The sequence below is a fragment of the Poecilia latipinna genome, unplaced genomic scaffold, assembly GCF_001443285.1.
Source record: "Poecilia latipinna isolate Pla-1442-1.1 unplaced genomic scaffold, P_latipinna-1.0 Scaffold558, whole genome shotgun sequence".
Lineage (NCBI taxonomy): Eukaryota > Metazoa > Chordata > Actinopteri > Cyprinodontiformes > Poeciliidae > Poecilia > Poecilia latipinna.
This window is the reverse complement of record NW_015113174.1, coordinates 48,508-70,453: the sequence shown is the minus strand read 5'-3', so window position 1 is coordinate 70,453 and position 21,946 is coordinate 48,508. Positions and strand designations below refer to the sequence as shown.

Genomic DNA, 21,946 nt, shown 5'->3' with positions numbered 1-21,946 from the left:
ATGCTGCATGTTATTGTCTACCTAGCCATTGGTTGTTATTGTCTATGTGGTGATGGGAGTGCGGGGGCTAGTTTGTGGAAAAGAATTTCCCCTTTGGTGATAATAAAGTCTAGTCTACATAGACAAAATTAGACCAGGGAAAAAAATGCCTTTTCCACGTGCCATTCAACTTGAAAACAAACAAATCTGTTAGAATTAAATAAAACAACAAGGGCACAATAAACTGGGTACATATACCAACTTCTTGCTATGATTCACTTCATGCAAGTGTGAACAAGCTGCTACAGTAATATTAAATCTGATTCACCTGACAGAAAAATGTGGCTTTTCAATTTAGGTTTTCCAGAATTTTCCTTTTGAGAGCCACTCTGATACAAATATACTCAATAAATAGATACAATACAGAGTGGTGAAGGGGAAGATAACCCTCACCCAACTGGGCTAGCTTGAGGTCATTTTACTCCATTTCCAATCCATCCCTCTGTTTCATAACTGCACATTACTATTTTATTAGCCCTAAGTTTTTACCTATAATGATTTTGAGTGAACTTCCACCCTTGATAAAGAATATCTTATTTGACATTTCAACATTTTTAATTTGAAAACCTGTAGGGGAAAACATTTTTTAGATTTCTTAAAAACTATACTTTCAGACACACGCTATTACTGCAAACCTGTTTGGAGAAAAGGTAACACTCTGGCCATTACTCTGCAACGAAAATAACAGGTTTCAAACTTTACTGTAATATTACACCTCGCTGTTTTTGTTCTGTGTTTGTCTTACACAGGTTTTGCTTGAATGTATCATCAAATAGACTATGCCTGAGCCCAGGTCAGCAGTTTTCGTGTGAATCCAGAGGAGGTCAGTGTTGCGTGTCTGCTTGTGACCTCAAGTCACTTCCCCTGACCTCACACTAACCTCTACAGATTCAGCAGGGAGGGTGTTTTTTAACTTTGAATGAAGGAGAGTAAGAGCTGAATGCGGGTTTCCCCTGCTGCATGCTGGAAGAGACCGCCTCCAGCTGAGAAAGCACTGCAGCAGCTCTGCTTCTGAGGGATGGGGCTGGTGGGCGTGGCCGTGGATGGAGGGTTGGACTTTGGGTGGTAGCAAACGCCCCATCGCTGGATGTAATATTCAATGAGCTCCGAGCAGAGGACATCATCAAGGGGCAACTTGACAGCAACAACACGCAGTTCATTCATTTTCAGCGCCGCGGACATGCCTGGTGGACACTTCAGGTCCCCTCCTGATATCGGGATGCAGAGTTGCCCCACTTTTCTCCTCCGGCGGCCAAACTTTTCACGGCCGTATCGCTATGGAGCCGCTGTGGACGGACACCGGCGCTCCGGTACGACATGCAAATACGTACTCTGACGTCGGCGATCATGTGGCTTTTGGCGTAGATCCTCCTTGTGATCGCCAATTTTTTCCCTTCCCTGTCGCCTGTTGTCTCGTCGGCTATTGGGCCGCCGCGAGACTCTTTCAAACCCATTCGGCGTGCTTGCTGCTCCAGCTGTCGCGTTGGGATTGTACCGCGCTACCTGAACGTCGCGTCAAGAAGGGGGTGGGCAGGTAAGAAACGGCTAAACTCTTCCTCTGGTTTTCTGTCGGCTCGCCGCGGGTCTGTTTATCAAAAAGTCCCCCCAAGTTGAAGCTGCGTGTTGTTGTTTGTTTGTGTCCCTCTCGGTGCTTCGTGACGTCCACACGCCGCCGTGTAAACATTTTAAGTTGTCTCGCCGCATGAACTTTGCGTGGCTCTGCCGTTTACACCTGCGTACGGGGGGACACAACGTGCCCCCTCCTGAAGTTAGGTGGACATTTTCAAGCCCCGTGTGAGAGTTTCAGTCTGATATGCGGCGACTGTGGCGTCGGCAGGCAGAGAGGAGAAACATCGTGTCTACTTTTCCTCCTCCCCCGTGTCGACATAACCAGCAAAACATGGCCGTCTCTGCCGACATGTTGTTACGTCGGTGGCGAGAGGGGGAACATTTGAGAGGGGGGGGAGAGAATGTGTTTCTCTGCGCCCCACTCTCACGTCTCGCCTGGGCCCGCCGGAAAGGACCCGGCAAAGTCCGCAAAGCAGCGGGTGCAGCAGCTCTCTGCTGGAGGTGCTGAGGTTTCACCGCAACTTTTAGACTCCGAGGTTGTTTCTCGACTTTGATTTGGGAGGCTCTGTGATGTAGGCGGAACGTTACCCCTGGTGATGCCTCCTCCCCACCGACACTCACGGCGCCGCTACTGTGGGTCCTCTCACTGCAGTGAGCTAGGAACAGCCCGAAAACTCCCTAATTCTGTATTTTCCTGTCATTGTATCAACTTTGGTTGTGAACTCGGTGTCCCACATTATAAGCTGGCGGCGTCACACAAGCCTCCTTGAGAGGGAAGATGTCCCCAATGTGTCCAATGACACATTCTGGAGTCATGGTGGCACCGCTGCATCCATCAGGATTATTTAGGTAAGGTCACAGAGGTGACATAAACAGCCACCACACCTGCCACTCATCACCTCTTGCAAGTGTTTTCCATAACAACTGGAACAGCTTTAGGTCACAGGTTTGTCATTGTTCATCCTCCAATAAGGAGGATGTGACAGCTTTTTATATAAAGCCACTGAGCAGACTTTACTGTAGAATCCATCAAACTTCCTGTGGTGTGTAGTGTTAATACACACACTACGTTATCAGTGCACTTTTTCAACACATTTTGTGACATCCTGTTATTGAAATCTATATTTCGTCTAGCACTTTGAATTTGTCTATTTATGTAAAGAATATATAAAGCCTTTTCAAAATGAAAACAAAACAGTAATCGAGGCGTTCAAGGAAGTCAGCTATGGCCTTTAAAGCTACTTCAATCAGCCTGTGGGAGTAAAATTAAAGGAGCGTTTTTAAACGTGATGGTTAAGATGATTCATTGCACTTGGACAGAGGGGGGGAAAAAATAGTAGTTCTGATTCTCTAAGCTCTCATCCAGTGCGTCATGCAAAATCTGTTGTTTCCTCCAGTGTCTTTTTTTTCCTCCCATCTCTTGGATGACCTGATGTTCTTCTGTATTTTGCATGTTTTTTTTTGTTTTGTTTTTTTTTTACGTTCTCTGATCAACAGCCCTCCTCCCCCTCCCTCTAGAAGATGTAAAGTGATTTTGATCACAGCGCAGTTAACCCTCCCGTCAGGTCCGTTACCAGCTGCTCCCTTGAGGATAAACTTGGCTGTGCTCGCTTAGGTTTGAACTCCTGTTTTTTTTGTGTGTGTTCTTTTTTTTTTTTTTTTCCTCAATTGTGAGGAGAAATTTGGGTCGTGTTTGTTCTTCACATGGTTTCTGCTTGATCTTCCACATCAGATGATGTTATGTAATCTGGAACGACAGCTTAAGTTTATTTAAGGGGATTGCAAAATGATAAAAGCATGTACCTGCTTCGGTTGATTAAAAATCAGATGGCTCCATTTAAATTGCACAAAAAAAATTTCCAAAGTTTTTTTTTTTTTTTCTTTTTTTTGCAGAATTTAGAGAACCATCTGTTCAGTGTCAAGTTCTGTACATGAGAAAGCAATGCTAAGTATTTTGTATGTATGATTTATTTATTTTCATTTTTATTTTTCTGTATTGTTTGGACCTTTTCAGTCAGTATTCATTACATGCAAGGAGTATGAATGCCTTATGCATCCTAAAATCACCGGCTTTATTTACATAAAGGTTGCTTCCTTTTGAAGCAGCGTAAAAATAAATCTTCCTCTTGTTTTATTGTAATGTTTTGGGGGGGTTTTTTCCCAGTCGTACCCAACCATGTGGTCTTTCTCAACACGTTGTGCTCTTTCAGAATGTCACAGTCAAAACATCCAGCTGTGAAGCTATCTACTCCATTTGTTCCTCGAGGCGTTTATCCGTTTACCATAGTCAGATGGTGGAAAATGAACAAGACTCGCTCTGTCACATTTGTTTAGATCAAACGGCTTCAAAAACTCGTGTCAGACTTGAGCAGCGGAAGGAAGGGGAAAAACACAGAGATTGTTCTGTTTAGGCATATTTATTCAGGCAGTCCAAAGGCAAGCTGTTAAATCAAAGTTGTAATTGTGTTTGACAGCAGTAGATTAGAGGGATCGTGTTTCGTAAAACTCCCGCAGTCATCCTAACTACTTTGTTTTTATTGTTTAAGACTTTTTTTGCGTCTCCTGCTAGAAGATTAGGTCCAGTCCAGTGTGATTTGCAGAGGAGATGACTGATGGTTGCCATGCAGCCTGATGTGTCGCGTGTTGATCATTTGAGGAAGTTTTCCTGCTGAAACTTATGTGGAGATCGATAAGACATCACACCTTGTGAGGGAGATTTAAAATAAGTTTATGAAGTAGAGGACAAGCGAAAGAGTTAACAGGATTTGAATGTGTGCCTTCAGATTGAGCCCAGCTTTTTAAAATGTATGGCTTCCCAAAACTCTTCTTATTTTACAAACTGAGTCATATAGATTCCTTTCATTGCTCTGCTTTTATTTTATGACTGTGAAATGTACTATAAATGCAGAACATGCAAACTGTTTAATTTTTTTCTGGAGTTGTGATGCATACAACCTTCAAGGTCCAGAACCCTTGAAGGACTTTGATCACCTATATTGCAAGTGTAAATTACGTAACTGCATAATGCAACACATTGACCATGTTTGATAAAAGATCAGATCAGTTTTATTGCTGATTTCCTACAGTACCACTAGTTGTAGCGGTGCTTTGTCCTGAGTTATTGCTTTAAAACTTTAGATGATGTATGAAGGTGCATTTTCTTCTAGTCTTCAATCCACTGAGAAGTCACAAAATTTTTTATATCAGGAGCAGAGGTGGTGTCACAACAATCTTAAACCCACTTTAGCATCTTGTACTTGTAGACACCAAATGTAGTTAGTTTGAATAATGAGGCACATTCATACAGCATACATGTGACTAGCTTGTTAGCTTCCACTAGTCTGGGTTTTTATTTACTTCATCAAAATTACATTTCCTATTTACGTACAGATTTAGAGACGTTCAGCACAAAATGTTCCTTCGTCACTTTTTATTATTTCTCAGGAAACTCACTGAGGAAAAAAAAAAACGTCCTGATTTTTCTTTTCTTTCTTTTTTTTTATTCTGATGTTCTGAAATTTGTTAGCTTTATCAGGAGGTTCAGTAAAGGAAATTAGTTGAACTTTTAAGCTGCCACTAGCAGCCCTGCAGTGAGCTGTTTATTTTACGGACAGACACTGTAGCAGATTTGTTCGTTTTCATAGCATTGTTGTCTTAAAGAGTGAGCAGTTCCCATCTGGCGGTCGAGCTGTTTCTTTCACTACTAGACATATTTTTAAACAGAGAAGTTGAGAATGAGAGGGGAAATCCCTCTTGAGAACCAACACAGCAATGTGTGTATTTGTGTGAATGCCAAAGGGGAGCAAAGAATATTGTGGCATCCATACAATCAGTGTGACTCAAGTAATTTAAATTAAAAACTGTTTTCTTTTGACTTCAGAAATTAATGAGTCAAAATAATTTGATTTTATATCGGATTTTTTTATTTATCCTGGTATAGATTAAAACCTGAAACAGAACCATGTTTATGTACAGTAAACAGTTCCTGTCTGTTTGCCCAGTTTTGAATATTGTGTGAAATAAGCAGTTAAAAAATGTTTCCCTCCTGTCAGATTTCTTGTTTTCTTTTGGTCATACTTGGATGTTTCAAATTAATAAATACATTTTAACATCAAAGATAATGAGTAAATGTGAGAAGCACTTTTTAAAGCCATGATTCTGTAAAAGGCCATCACTCGTCTTTGCTGAATTGTTTTATAACATCCACACTAAAAGACTTTCAAGCATAACCTGCCTGTTTAAAGTCATTCCACAAGATCTGTATCAGATTTAGGGCTTGTCTTTGACTAGGCTACTCCAAAATCAACATTTTGTATGTTTGAATCATTCAAAGGTGGAATGCATGTTTCGTACTAGTTTTCTGCTGCAAAACCCAAGCCTGACCAAGCTGACTAAACATTTTCCTTTAGGATTTTTTCAGATAGAGAACAGAATTGATGACTCCATCATTTAGCAGGTCATCCAGGTCCTAAAGCAGCAAAGGAGGCCCAGAGCATTACACTACCACCATGTTGGACAGTAAACTCCATGTCTGTCTTGTCAGCCCACAAAATAGTTTCCTTAGTCTTGGGGAGCTTGTTGTTGAGTCCTGCATTAACTGTGAATGCACACAGTCAGGGTATCCATGCATCCTTACAAAGTCCTAAATTCATAAATCCTTAAAATGCCTGAAATTCATTCAGACATTTAAGTTTGCCTTAAATACGCTGATCACAGGTTTTAAATTTGGCCGTTTCAGGATTATTTGCTATATATTCTGTGTGTGTAGTTTATTTTTCTCGTGAGATTTGTTCATCAGGCAAACATTTCAGTCGCATGCAGACTCAAACTCTTCATTACGTTCTGTGATTTGAGGTGGTTGAGGCTCCCACTAACTAGCTGCTAATAAACCCTCGCTAGCCACATAGCTTTTTTGCATCTATCATCGGTAAGTGTGAATTATCGCCAGTTGGCCGGACGACATTTGTCTTTGCCACTGTCTCACTTCTGTTACCAACCGAAATGACGCTACGGCCATTCTGTGCAAAAAAGGTTGGCACTACGTTATAAAATATGCAATTTCCGTATTTCTGTCATGATGCAGATCTTTAAGTTATGACCTTTTTAGGACCATTATGAATTAAATTTGAGCTGGTGAAACCTGCAGAAACCCTGACAGTATGTTAGATGTCTTTCTTGGTTATTTTGTGACCGTTGTCATTTTTTGGCAACTCAGAGCCTTGGAATTGGTTTTGTAGCTCTTTCAGAACAGATAAATGTCAGTGACTTTGTTTCTCATCTGTTCTTGCACATCTTTACGTTGGAGTGTGGTGTGTTCATTTTTGAACTCTTTTTTGAAACGGTATAAATACATAGTTTGAAAGGCCAGCTTCTATTTTTGTAGATAGGGGTAAAAAGTTGAGTGTCTCCAACTTCAAACCGTTTATCCAGAACTCTGATCCTACACAGCTATGGAGCGCGTCCAGAGATCGTTATAGCAGAGCTTTTTTTTTTTTCTTCTTCTTCTCGCCTTCTGTTTTAGATGTCACTGATGGAAATATTGTGTGCTTGTATAATCTGCTGTCTAACTAATGGGGGGCGGTGGGGTGTTGAACATGTTTTCTTGTTTTGCATACTGATTAGAACCATCCATTGTTTCATAACCACACATTAGATTCCACATCTCATTCCCAGCCGTATAATGGCTGCCCCTTCTCTCTGTGGAAAGCCGGAGTGAGTCATCATGGGTTCGGAGGATGGAGGCTGCTGTCATCATGGCCTGCCGTGCTCACCCGGGCCTCGTGATGACATCACTGGCGTCTAACACGGGGCTTTGTTCCTGCGTTTTTTTTTTGGTTCAGGTCTTCCTCTCTGCCAGCTTCTCAGACGTGTTGTTAGGTGACTAAGGCAACCGCAGAGATGAGCTCATCACCTGTAGGTGGAGTCGGTGGGGGGGGGTCAAACGGTGGAGGCTGCGACCGGGAGTAGGTGTGATGTTTGAGAGTGAGAGAAACGAGGATGAGACAATTACACCACTGTTCGTAAGAGTGGTGGTAAACGGGGAGACATTAAAAGTAGATTAATGTCATTTCACCTTTAAACACAGTTCTTCATGTTGGTGTCAATTTTCAGTGTAAATGGCTTAGATATGCTGGCTCCAGACTTCCTGGAAGTGCTCCGTCACATCAACATTTCCAGGTAATTGGCACAAAAGATCACATCAGTTTATGTCTGTGAACGCAGTCCGGATCTCGCTAGGATCGCCGTCTCTGCTGCAGAAGCAGATCTACGTTTCTGCTTCTCGACGCATTCTAAAACCTTAAACCGAGCTAAAGGTGACTCCGAGTTAGCCAGGGAGGGACAAAGGAACGCACCGGAGTCAGAGTGTCTGAGCAGCATGAAGGAGATACGGGAGTCGACTGAGGCTGTTGTTGAGAGAGAACGGTCACCCACTTGGGTTCAGTATTTGGAGCTGGGCTCTTCATCAGCACCGGAACATCTTAATTCATTAAATATCCTTCCCTTCGCTGTGGGATTGGGTTGTATTTGAGCATAAGAGTGCAGAGGAGTTTGCACAGAAATAAGCGTGTGTGGTCATGTATTAAACTTCCCCGTTGTACATGACCCAGCAGCTTTTTTTTTTTTTACACCATATTCACTGCAGTGTTGTGGACGTTCTGCTGTGCTGTCTGCACAGAACCAGCAGATCATTCATTAACATCACAGCAATCCATGTTTCTTTACCTTACTGAAGCATATGCTATGTACTGTCCACGTTTCAACCACAAACTGCAATGCATGGTCTTTGGAATGTAACTGGGGCAAACATTTATCGCATTATTTGCTATTTATATGGAAAACATTTTGTCATAAGAATCTCGATTTATTATTGTCAGAATGAATCAAATTCAATGTTAAATTAACTGCTTATTGTCTGAACTGTTTTTACTATTTTCTCCATTGAGAATATCAACAAATATCAATACATTTGAAGATATGATCAAATTACTGTGTGCAGTCTTTACGTGACTGGCGTCCTAAAGAAGCATATCACAAATGGATATGTTTTTGTTCTTTTTGGGGGAGCGGAGCTATAATTGCTATGTCATGCATTCATAGCCATTCAGTTACTTAAAAAAATTAGTAACAAATAGCTCTTAATGTCAATTTTTATTTTTATCACAATCGTATTACAAAGCAATATGTCAAGCCTTTAAGTCCAAATCTTAATTGATGAACAAAATAGCCTTTCACATACTTTTACTCTAACGCCATATAATAAAAAAACATAGCATCAAATTGTCTTTAGAAGTTACCTAATTACTAAATAAGTGGAAAGTGGACTATGTGAAAAAAGAAAAAAAAACCTTACAACTATTCAGTATTTCTTCAGCTTTATATATACATACACACACACACACACACACACACACACACATATATATATATATATATATATATATATATATATATATATATATATACACTCTGTTAGTTTATTACATAAAGTTTCAGTAAAGCACGTTGAAGTTTGTGGTTGTAGCATGAGAAAATGTGAAAACGTTTCTGGGTTGTGAATAATTTTTGCGGCGATGTATTCATGCATAAACATGTGTGGCATAGACTCCTGCGTCCTCTGAATCTCATGTTTGCGGGGGCAAACGAGAAAATGGAGGGTCCAAGCCATAGAGCTTTTCACTCTGTCTGCCACTGGAAGAGCTTAGGTGCCCCTTTTGTCCATTTGAGGCCAATAAGAAGCTGCTAGGAACCTTCGCTCACACGCCCCACCTACTGCAGCCAAGGCACAGACTGACAGGTGGGAAATTCGGCCCCCTAGGGACGCCGACTGTTTGAGGTTCATGGAAAACACAAAGGCTTACCTGGAATCCAAAAACACTGGATCATGTTGCAGTGAAAAAGGACTGAATGTCAGGGATTAAACTATTGGAAATGTGTAAGTGAAGTTCCATAAAACTCTCAATTGGGGGTACAGTCCAGAGCTAGATAATATTTCTACAAACTTGAACAGTCAGATTCTCTTTGGAAAAAGACACTGTGGCGCATTCTCGGATAGTTTATGCAGTTAAATTACTGCTTTGAGACCATCCAGCGAGAGTAACGCAGTATTGCTGTGGCTGGCTGGTCTTGAACAAGGCCGTGGGAGAGGGAGAAAAAGAAGAATGGAGGAGTGGCTCGACTAAACAACAGGAGGTGGAAATAAGATTGCAGAGCCTTGTCAAGGGGGGGCTCTTTATATTGGAGGCCCCATTTTTTTTCCTAGAAAAAAAAATCAAGAATGCTTTCATCCAGTATTTCTGGATTTATTGTGGCAGAACTATGTCAAAGCAATAAAGTATTTCCTTTCTTCTTTCCAGTCTTGTTTTCTTATGCTGACCTTGTTCGTCAGGGTCATTTTCAGTATGCAGAGCAAAGGTTAATTTTCGCTGTAAAGAAATACAGGATTCTTTGTTTAAACTTTATTTTATTTTGTGTGATTAAACCAACATGAAGCAAAATAAGGTGAAGTTATAACAGATTGAAATGCAAAACAAAATGTGTAGTTGAAAACGAACTCTGGAGTTCCACACTGTCTTCAATGTGACATGGTGGTGGAAGTATAATGCTGAGGGGATACTTTACTTCAGCAGGGAAAGCTATGATGGGTCATTCGACAGGAATATGGAGGTTAAGCCCAATATTCTTCACAACACTTTTGTTGAAAGTTTTTTTTGATCAACATTTCTTCTGATTGGAAGTAATATTGTTTTTGAGAAGCCCAGCCAGAGTTCTGATTTGATTCCTATGGGGAAATTTTGCAGGGAACTCAAGATTAGGGTTATGGCACAGAGATCCTCAAAAGATGAGTTTTAATAAAAATAATTGAAAATATGATCAGGAATTTTAAAAAGGGTGTAAATATTTTTGGTCTTGACTCTAATTTCGGGGGAGTACTGCTAAAGATTTGAAACCGGGATGGGAGGTTTTTCTTCCAGCTTCAAACTGGAACTGAAGTGCAATATTATTATCCTGCGTTAAAGTTTTGACTCAGTGAGGCAAAATACAAATGCATGCCACACTTTTCAGATTTGTATGAGAAAAAATCTGAACCATTATGAAGTGAAACCATTTCCTTCCACTTCATAATTATGCTACCTTTAATCCCACTGGAAAAAACACTGATGTTTGTGGCTGTAAAACAGCAAAATGCAGAACATATCGAAGGGATGTGAATACTTTCTCAAGACGCTGTAGAAAAACATAAAAACCCTGGTAAACGGGGCAACAGAGAAAACCAAGACTCCCTTATAGCTGTGGCCTTGATTTGTTGAACACAATGTTCTTTACCTGCGATCAAGTTATTTAGGCAGATTCGTATAAAGTTGTCAGTGTTCAGAGCAAGCTGCGGGTTTCTCCTGCTGAAAGGTGTAGCTGAACTGGATTTCAAACATCGCAGCTGTCGTGACGGTTTCTGACCTCTGCGGGGTTTCTGCTCCAGGATGGAAGCACACACTCGCACACCACGCTCTCTGTTGGTTACAGCGTTGCCATAGTAACTCAACCATCCGCACTTGGATATTTTTATAGCCTGCCCTGTATATGCGTCCCAGTGTAGCTGTGCGTTCTGTAAGGAGACAGGTAGTGAAGGGAAAAGAGGGAGAAGTAGTCTGTTTTTAGTGGTTTTTATGAATTATTTTTATTTTTTATAAGCCAGATTAAGCAGAGATGAACGTTTCAGATCCAATTCAGAGCAGCTTTTTGGAAAATGCTTCCTTTACACTGAATATAGGTTCGTTTAGTGAAGGTGAACCAGTAATAATTAGTTGTTTTTATCCTGAAGTTTTGAATCAAATTGAAATAACTTTTTAAATAAGGGGAAAACAGAACAATATTCAAAAAAATCCTTACGTATTCGCCATGTCCTGCATCTAAAACACACATCTACTGTCTTGGTCTGAGACACCAGGATTCTTCATCGCATTTAATGAGCATTTCAAAACATTGAGGATTTTTTTGTTTTATTTTGTTTTTTGGCAGTATTTAGAACTTAGCTGCTGGAGAAAACCATTGATGTGTGTTTGATCTGCAGCAGTAATTACTAGATGTTGTGTATCAAAGAATAATCCATCTGAACACCAGGCAAGCTTATCTGGCTGAAGGTTAGTTTGTGAGACCACTGTACTGTAAAACCATGCCCCTTGGTACAGCATGTTCTTCTTATTTTTCATATTTTCTGATTTGTCATGTCAGATATTAATGGAGTAAATACCAGCTGCAGACTAGATTCTGCTAGGAAAATATTTATATATATTTTTGCTACTGAGCCACATTTACAGTAGTCTCCATAGCAGGCCTGCAAAAAGTAGCACTGCTCTGTTGCTATGCAGAACATAGCGAGCACTCAAACACAGTGCAGCACTTTGCTTTGCTCCAGAGGAGCCGCGTGATGAGATTTAAATTAATTCTGCGACAGTCCGAAATTCAGCCTCCATCTCCCTCCTTCTGGGACGCGTTGCGTTTGTGCTGGAGCTTCTCCTCACCCACACAAGTCTTGCCGACACACACTCATTGTACTTCCGCGCTGCAGTGGCTCACTTGTGGATCATGAGGAAAAAAGCGCTCCAAAAAAAAAAAAAAAAGAAAAAGGGGGGGGGGGGGGGACACGCCCCACCGAGCCCAGCTACCAGAGCAGGGAGGGCACGCCCTCTGTTTGTAGTAAAAGAGAAAAATTGCTTCTGATACGTCAAATCTTATCTGGTTTTTGAGATTTTTTTTTGTTTGGTAAAGAAACAGAGGAGTCATTTCAGGATTTTGACTGCTTTCTCACTCTGCTCTGCACTCTAGTCTGACCTGCTGGTTTGTTCTTCATGCACAGGAGTCAGAGAGGCTTCACTTGAATACCTTTTTGTTTGTTTCTCTTGACCCACTAATTTACTGTTAATTCTCCACCTTGATTTCACCATCGAGATTCTTACAACCCAACCAACATTTCAGCTTGCCGGTTGTTCACAAGGAGTGTAGGAATGTATTCTGTTCATGAGGATGAAATTGGTAATATTTCATTTGAATACCAAGAATGCCATTTGGTTTCCATATATTATTGTGCTTGTCTAATTCTAAGGTGACCCTAATGTCAAATATACACAAAATGCATCTTTCTGTGTTTTAGAGTTTGAATTAGAAATGATTAAAAAAGTTATGACTGCCCCTTTATTTTTGCACCAGTAGATAATGTCCAAAGCAAATGGCAACTTAAACATTTTTTCCACGGTTCCCCAGTCAGAGTGTTCATTGTGCTCACAAATTGTCTGTGGAGTACCTGTTGCCAAACAACTGGTTCTTAACTGGGAAACGGTGGATTGCTTCCTTTGGGTCATGGATCTGTCCTTGCCTCTAGCCCAGGAGTTGAAGTGTTCTGTACAGGGCTGATGATGGGATGGATACGGAGATTTGGTCCTCCTCTGCAGTAGTTCAGACTTTCCTCCAGTCTGTCGTGATGAACAATAAGCTGACCCAAAAAGTGCATTCCTTCATTTGATGATCTGACTATGTTCTAACGTTTCCTTATTGGTCTTAAGATGGGGATTGTGACCAAAGGAACAAGATACTGGGTGCAAGTGGCAGAAAAAAAGATTCCTCTGCTTGGTGGCTGGGTCCAGTCTTAGAGATGGGGTAAGGAGTGTAAAAAGTTTGAGATGGTTCAGGCATCTGATCAGGATGCTTCCTGTGCGCCTCCCTTAAGAGGTGCTTTCAACAGACCTAGAACATGCTGGAGGCATTATATATCGCTTTTGACCTAGAAACGCTTTGCGATCCTCCAGATTGCATTGGAGAATGTCAGGAGGATGTCTGGGTTTCTCTTCTGGACCTTTCACCCCCGTGGTGCCAAGTTCGATGGATAGATGGGTTGACCATTTCCACATGCAGGAGACTTCTTCGATTCCAATTCAACTGAGTGTTTTAGACAATCTAACTAGTAGTCTTCACACGTAACCTCTTTCAACACAACTAGGCCTTTCGAGAAGTACGTCCTTTTTACTTCAACAAATATAAGCCTAAAGCACGCACTTTGAAACGCCTTCATATCTATGGCTCATAATGGCTGACACTTACTTCACCAGACAGTCGCATTAAGAGAACAGCTAGATGACTTGAGCTTGACTGGAAATGTGGGTGTTTGTAACATTTTGAGACCTTGTAGCACAAGTTGACAAGATAATAATGTCTAGCAACTTTTTCCTAGAACATCTTAGTCACATTGGCAGCAGTTACTATAGTGATCCCCAAGTAAAAATGTCTTAAGACCTAAAGAACAACATAAAGATCTTTCACTACAAGTCTAGCTGTATTTTTATTTTCACAGAGAAGCTATGATGGGTGTTTTTATGACGACAGGTTCAGCTAAACAGTCTCTTTGAAACTCCAGATCTTGTATGCGCCAAGTGAGAAGCATCTGCCCTTCCTCAGTGTGAGATTACCTTAATGGCACACAGAAATAGGGACTGAGTCGAGTGTACTGCTGTGACTCATCTGTTCTGTGTCATTTGCCTCTCCGTGCTGTTTGATAGCACATCCTTCCTATGGCCCTATTGTGTTTCTGACGTATCGGATCGTCTGTCTGTCTTCATGCGTCAGAGTAGCGGCTCCGGATGGCATTGTTTTGATTCATGTTGTCTTACTGTCTGTAGCGTAACCTTGTTACTGTCCGTCCTTCTTCATCGCATTACTTAACATTTTCAGGTAGATGGCTCCACTATTATGATGCCAACCAGGCAGCCAAACAACAGGACAGCACAAACTGACAGACGGCCAGGCTAGAGGCAGCCAGGCTCAGTATTCATACAAGTTTAATGAGCATCCAGACAGTAGGGAGTTTGTGGCTCTGGCACGGAGCTCACTCTGCACACATTGGCTGACTGGGTTAGACACACTAATGGAACAGGTGGGAGGCTGACAGTCTGACCTAACTTGTGAACGCAGCTCAAGTTTTAGAGCAAATATCACAGTTAATAAACATTTTCTAGCTTGAAGAACAGAGACTCTTTTGGTGTTTAAAACTCAGGCAACAGATTGCAGAGTCCAAAAAAAAAAAAAAAAAAAACTTCAAGGACATCAGACAAAAAAAATCCTTAGTATTATTTTACCTTGAGACTGAAAGTCTGTTAGTGTATTACAAAGATGACTAAATTAGATAAAAGCTGCAGATATGATATGATTAACAACATGGATTCTTTGTGATGGCATTCGGTGAAGCAGCAGGAGAGCCGCCCCTCCTCCAGTGAAAAATGTTGAGAGAGGAAGAAGAGTGTTGGTCTATCTCCAGTGTTCATCTGTTTGCTCAGGCGTTTCTCTCTGTTTGAGATGGTGGGCACACATGTTTGACTGCCACAATTCAAACTGGCTAAGTTGTTTGTATTTACATTGTGTACAATAATGTCTGCCTTTCTGACTTCTGCTCAAAATCTGACATGTTTTGAACACTTTTTCTTTTTTTACTCCAGTGGCACGGTAGCAACTTCTTTATTACATAAAGCAGTCTCTGATGTTCTCCTCCGTGCATCCTGTTGACGACACTAAGTGCTTGTCATATAAGTTCCTGTGACTAAATGGTGTTGCATAAGGGGATGGCTCATCTTCCCTCTCAGCTTGTATAGATCCACTGTAGGAGATAAAAATTCAGCTGCAGCACAATGGCTTTTCTCTTCGCTTCTGCTCTGTCTTTCCCATCATCGCTTTTGAGGAGGGTTCATGCTGTGTCAGCAGTGTGGCAGCTGAAGTTCAGGGGGTCACGTGAAGTGGCACTTCAGTCGCAGCTGACAGATGCATCCCTCCATTCCTCCTTATCCGATGTTAACTGGATTTCAGCAGAGATAAATCATACTTTTCAAGGGACATATGGTGTATGGTGCACTGGTATGCAGTTCTATGCTGGAGTTATATGGTGTACTATATACTGCAGGGGTGGCCAAGTCCAGTCCTCGAGAGCCACCATCCTGCAAGTTTTAGAAGTATCCTTACTCCAACAGACCGGGATCAGCTCTACAGAGGCCTGATAACGAGGCAGTCATTTGATTCAGGTGTGTTGAAGCAGGGATGCATCTGAAACTTGCAGGATGGTGGCTCTCGAGGACTGGACTTGGCCACCCCTGATATACTGCAACCAGTGGCAACGGGAAATTAGGTCCCATCACCACTAAACACAGAATTGTCTTAAGTTATGTACAATAGAGGTCTGCAGTATGAACAGCCTGTTTAAGGCCTTTCCACAGCTTTTTAATTAAAGTTGAGGCTGGACTTTGACTAGGCCGCTAAACCTAGTCCTTCAGTTGGTTTCTTTGGAGCATATCAGGGATGCTGTGCTTTGTCATGCTGAATATTAACACTGAAGTCAGGAACTGATGGATGGACATTCTCCTTCAGGATTTTATGACAAGGTGGTGAAGCAGGAAGTACCTCCACCTTGTTTGGCTTATGCTGAAATGCTGTTAGTTTATACACCACATGTTACAGGACACAAGTCTTCCAGAAAGTTTTGCTGTTGTCTCTGCAGTCCATAAAGCATTTTCCAAATATCTTGGGGATCTTCGTGTGTTTTGTGGCAAATGTTAGATCGGACTTTGTGGGAGGTTTTTTGGTCAACGGTGGTTTTGGTCTTGAAACTCTACCATGGATAAAATTTTCTTTTATTTTTGAATTATGAACACTGACCTCATCTGAGTCAGGTGTCAGTCAGCGGTAGTGACTTGCTACAGAAAGTCACCACCATGCTGATGTCCCAAGATGTTAAAAATGGCACCATAACCCTTCTTAGAATGAAAGCTATCAATGATTTTCTCGTGTGTTACTTCGGATGTATAGCTTTTTAAGATCTTTTTGCCTGCTTCATGTTTTCATGCAGGTTCTGATTAAGTTATTTGGCAATAACCAGACCTGTATGTGGCTAATAAAAGTGAAGCAAAAATATCTTGTGGCACAAGATCACTTTACTGCCCCGTTTTGTACAGCGACTGCGCCAAGAAAGTTTAATAATATTTCACAACTGGCATTTCACTCTTATTTTTCATTAAAAAAATATATAAAAATAAAATAAATAAAAAAAACTGTCAGCATATTGCCCACAGCAGGTCTAAGCTTTCAAATCAGCATGCTGCAAACTTTCCAGCTGTAATCAGCCAATTACAAATCTGGGTTTTAGTCTGTAAAATATACAGATTGACACCAGAACCACATATCGGCATTGGTGCGAGCAACGTGTTGGTTGCTAATTGTTGCACCTCTTTTCTTAAACGATAGGTGTCGCTGCGTAGAAAATCTACCTGCTACACAGCAGGAACATCAACAGAAGTAGAGTTGAACAGGAAGGAGATTGTAGGCACACAAACATGAATCAAGACTTCCAACCTTTCTGCCTCCAGAAATGAAAAGTTGACTTCCTTTCAAAAATATACTGTTACTCGGTTTGGATTGAAAGCACATCATAAAGTTGCCACTGTGTGTACTGCTTAATTTTTTAATGATCATTTATGGAAGTTTTTTTTTTTGTGCTAAATTTACCATCCAGATTTCACAAACCACCCATCCTCATAACGGGTGCATTAGTTTATTCTAACTCCTCCTCTGCCTCTTAAGAGATGGCAAACAAACCTGAATGCAGTTGGACGATGTATGTACAGCTTGTGGTACTTTACGTTCGCTGTTGTCATAGCGACACCACGGCAACGCAGCTGCTTCCTGACAATGCTTCAATGGGGCGTTGGAAGATGCGAGACCCATTGGGACAGTGGCTGGGATGGCAGCATGCAGGCCTCAAAGGTGTCAGTGCTTTTCTAAACGGAGGAGGCGTTGGAGAGGTTCGCATTGAGATCGTGACTCTCTGAGGTGATTACAAAGTAAATCCAGAGCTGATGAAACTGCCTCGGGTCGTCTGTGCTTGGAAGCGTCAGACTTCCTCTGTTTATTTTTACTTTATTACTGGAGCAATAAAGCGCCGTTGTGTAAGTGAGATTTTAATTTGGAATGAGGACTCGTTCTTCTGTGCCATGTTTTATGGAACCTCATTAAGTCCCGATAGAAGAGCACCGCAGCTGCATGAACTCATTTGATTTTTACTCATGTGAATATGAGAGTAAAGCTTGTGCGAGAGGCCTCCAGAATATCAATGGGCCTTTTCAGTCAGATAAGCTTCTCTCTCATTAGCCTGCAAGAAAACTTTCTCCAGCTCACACTTCCTCTGATATTTCTGAATGTTCCTTCTTGATGGGGTGTCATTTTCCGCAATAAAGCTGTTCTTGGCTCTTCAAGATGCGAATGTGAATCTGATTTATCTCTGATTTGTCATTCTATCCACACTTTGTGGTCCAATCAGCTGAATAAGTATTCAGCATTACTCTGGACAGTCCTCTTGTTCCTGACAGCAGCAGATCTGAATATATTTGCATCCCAGCTAAAGTATCGCCACCGTGAATCTGACGCAACGGTTATGTGGATCTGCAGGTTTGCAGACCAAAACCTAACAAAAGATCATCTTTATCATCTGACTTACAATATTTATAATGTTCAAGTAGTTGATACCCTTAATTTGTATTTTCCTTTCCCAGCCTTGTACTTAATCATTTTTCATTCAATTAGCACATTACGTTTTCTGAGAGTTGCTCCTCACACATTACAGCCAGTATTATCGCTGGCTCGTGCTTTGCCTGAAGTTGTGGAGTTTTGACTCACAATATTGTCAAAAGGTTTCTATTTTTGTTAGTTTTTTTTGTCACATTCTTTTCCACCAGTCTCCCAGCATGAAACAACAAATGCTCATTAAGCAGCACGCTACCTTTCGTTTAATCTTCCAGTGGTTCGCCGCAGGTACTCCTTAAGATTGTTGCCTGCACAGTAGTTTGTGCAAAAAAAAAGCATTGTTGCAGTTTTGTTCTATTGTTCAAAGACTTTTCTGAAGCAGGCCACCTGTAGACCGCCTGTTTGCTGTGCCGTTCATTTGCCAGCTACTGTTTTATACCACCAACATTCAGCTTGAAACTTGAAAACTGTGGTTATCTGTTACACCAGACAACATTCAAACACCTAATCTTGACTTTTGCTTTTGAATTATTTCATTGTCATTGCTTATGCTCTGCAGAAGATTTCAGGCTATTCTCACAGAGGTCGAAGAACTGTAGATGAGCGTGAAAACATTTTTCTACTGATGGCAATGATCGGTTCTCATTTGCTGACTTTTTTTTGTCTCCCATCCAGGCAGCATCCTGTCATGAAGACCCAGAAGAGCTGCCATTGTTGGAGCTGACACCGTCAACGAGTCCAGCCCACGCTGCTCTGCAAACAGTCCTTCATCTCCCATTATCGTATTTGGTCTCTCTACAAATACCAAAACATTTCTTTGACGTCTCTCTGTGACAGTCCCAGAAAGTCCCGTTCTGGTCTGCGTTTAATCTGTCTGGCTCCACTTTAGACAGTCATTCTGTATTTAATCAGTGGTCCTCCATCTTGGAATCCCGAGCCAAGACAAAAGCAACTCTAAGCACATTCCTGACCCGCAACCTGAAATCATCATGTCAAGTCGACGCAAAGCTTCCACTCCCTGCATGATCCGACCAGAGCAAACACAGTTGGAGGTGGATGATGATAAGGACGAATCGCACAATATGGAGGCAGGAGCATTGTTTTTTTGTTTGTTTGTTTGGTTGTTTTTTATTGTAACATTTGGAGGCCCTGGTGGGATTTTATATGTGAAGAAGACCCTAATTACAATCATTCACATAGCAAAAGGTTTAACTAAACATTTATATAGAAGTTAAAAATCTAATCCAATGACTTTTGCTTTCTCTTTCTGCTAGGTAACAGAAAACCATGTTCAGGATGAGGTGCCTATGAATACAGACCATCCGGTGCAAGCAGAGCCACCGACAGACTCTGACGGGACAGGCAAAGCCTCGGACGCTCCCACAGGTCCTGACAAACCACAAAAGGAGCCGCCAGACCCCTCCAAACCTCAGCGCAGACAGCAGGGAGGCTACGAGTGCAAATACTGCACCTTTTCCACACAGAATCTAAACACTTTCAAGGAACACGTGGACTCCAACCATCCAAATGTCATCCTCAACCCACTGTACCTGTGCGCTGTATGCAACTTCAACACTAAGAAGTTCGACACCCTAACGGAGCACAACGAGAGATGTCACCCCGGGGAGAGCAACTTCAAATTCAAACGCATCAAAATGAACAACCAGACAATCCTGGAACAGACGATAGAAGGCTGCAGCAACAACGCAGTCATTTACAACACGTTGGGTTCGCTTCCTGGCAAAGGGGACAGACTGGGAAGCTCCTCGCTCATCAAAACCAACACAGTGAAAACTGCTAAACCAAAAACTTTGTCTACAGACACCAAACGGACAGAACTGCAGATGGGTAAACTGACCCCAGAGCTCGCCAAGAAACCAATAACGGCGCTCAATGTGAACGGGACTGTTATCATCCCAGAGTCGACTCTGCTCAAAGCGGACAGCCTTTCTCACATCATGCCTTCTTTACAGCAGCCTATAAATTACACCCAGGTAGGACAAAGGGAAAACCTCTGCTGTTTTTTCACGTTGGATGTACAAACCTCAATACATGTTATTGGGATTTTATTATCGTCCCAACAGAAAATACATTGTTCAGATAGGTTTTTCTGCATTTTATCAAACTTCCTTAAGTCAGTACTTTGTGGGACTAACCTTTACAACCTTTACAGTTTCAAGTGTTTTTGGATATGAATTTCTCTACCATCTTTGTACACCTAGAGACTGTACTTCTTTTTTCTTCTTCTTTACAAAGTAGCTTAGTTTCAGCCAGAATGAACGAAGAGCATCAAATTGCCACAAATTCACAATTTCCAATGAGTTTTTAGTTGTAAAGTGTAGTCGCTGTGATAGAACCATTGGTTATGGCTTTGTTGCTGAAAATCATTGTTGTTGACCTCGTTGACTATCCTGCATTGGTAGGAGTTGCTTCATAGCGTCACTGGTTCAATTTGGGACCCCAAAACAGTTGGCTAGAGTAAGTGAAAGCTCCAGGAGGGATTATAGTATAAAATAATAGTCAAAATATGCCAAGAAATGCTTCAATTTGGTCTCATTTGACCAGAGCAGCTTATGTGAAATATTAACCGTGTCCCATAAATTGGTACATGAAAAAGAACTTGTGTATCTGGAACAGTGTTGTTTTTTTTTGCCGTGCTTCTGCTAAGGCCAGATTTGTGCAGTGCCCAGCCAATAGTCGTCCTGTGAACAGCTTCTACTTGCTGCTGATCTAGACCTGATGCTCTCCTTGCCCTGCATTTCCCTTCAGGGAGATGGCTCTGATGTGATGCAGAATTTGCAGTTGTCCCAATTAGTGTATTAGACTCTAGTTTTAATTTTGGGGTATCAGAGTAAAGGGGGGTGAATACATATACATTTCACTTCTCAAATTCTTGTGCTTCCCTTTCATTTCCCCTCATACTCTACATTGTGTATCACTTTGAATCCAAGCAAAGTGCTATTAAGTTTGAGGTTGTAACGTGATCAGATATTAAAAAGTTTATAGTGTGTGAGAATGACTTTACTTGGCAGTGCATTGGTTTGGAATCCCTGTGAAGTTATTTTGTGAAAATATTGCCTAATAATGTTGGCGATTATTTAGGGAAATTTCAGAACAGCGTCAAATTTGCACTTCACCACCCAACTCAGAAAGTCATTAAATCAAATAAAACTATATTTGATGTGATGTGGGGTAGAGGTGTGCCGATCGATCGGCCACCGATCATAATCGGCCGATTTCCGTGAAAAAGTTATGATCGGTGTCGATCACGGTCTCTTGTTGCCGATCACACAAACCGATCACCTGCATATCATTTCCCAACCTGCCTGTGCAGCTGGTCTCCTCTTTCCTTCACTCTGCGCAAACGCGCAGCAACAAATCCTAAGCGATGTGTAACTATAACGCACTGAGTGAATGGGGAAGTTTGGGTGTTGCGGCGTAAAATTGAAGCGCGTCAAAATGCATCAACACGACGAATCTAATATGGCATAAAAACAATGACATACTTGACGGAGTTTGGCTGCATCGAGGCTCACTGCAGTAAAAAAAAGACATATGGAGGATTAGATAGCAGGTAAAGCAGCGCACAGCTACAAACACTCACCCGGATTAGCATGACGGTCAGAAAGCTAAACAAATAACCCGCAAAATTATCTAAGTCTTCGAGCTGCGATGTAAGACGCTGGTTCTGCTCTCGCTGTTTAAAACTTCCGCTGTCCTAACATGAAACAGATAATCTCTGAAAAAAGAATCAATCTATTCTGCTTCCTCCCTGTTCTGCATAATTATTCCA

The 21,946-nt window shown here is 41.5% G+C and overlaps 1 protein-coding gene across 2 annotated transcripts in view; it reads left to right on the top strand.

The window, feature by feature from the left end:
- The first annotated feature begins 443 nt into the window (after nucleotides 1-443).
- zhx2a (zinc fingers and homeoboxes 2a) overlaps nucleotides 444-21,946 on the top strand; it is a 32,445-nt gene continuing 10,942 nt past the window's right edge. Inside the window, exons 1-3 of one of the 2 annotated variants that reach the window (XM_015041570.1) lie at nucleotides 444-1,573; nucleotides 18,829-19,241; nucleotides 19,428-20,147. In XM_015041570.1, the coding sequence (XP_014897056.1) occupies nucleotides 19,143-19,241; nucleotides 19,428-20,147 (819 nt within the window). In that variant the 5' untranslated portion in view covers nucleotides 444-1,573; nucleotides 18,829-19,142. Of the gene's footprint in view, nucleotides 1,574-2,108; nucleotides 2,458-18,828; nucleotides 19,242-19,427; nucleotides 20,148-21,946 lie in introns of those variants that run through there. The other variant, XM_015041571.1, reaches the window with a different exon arrangement.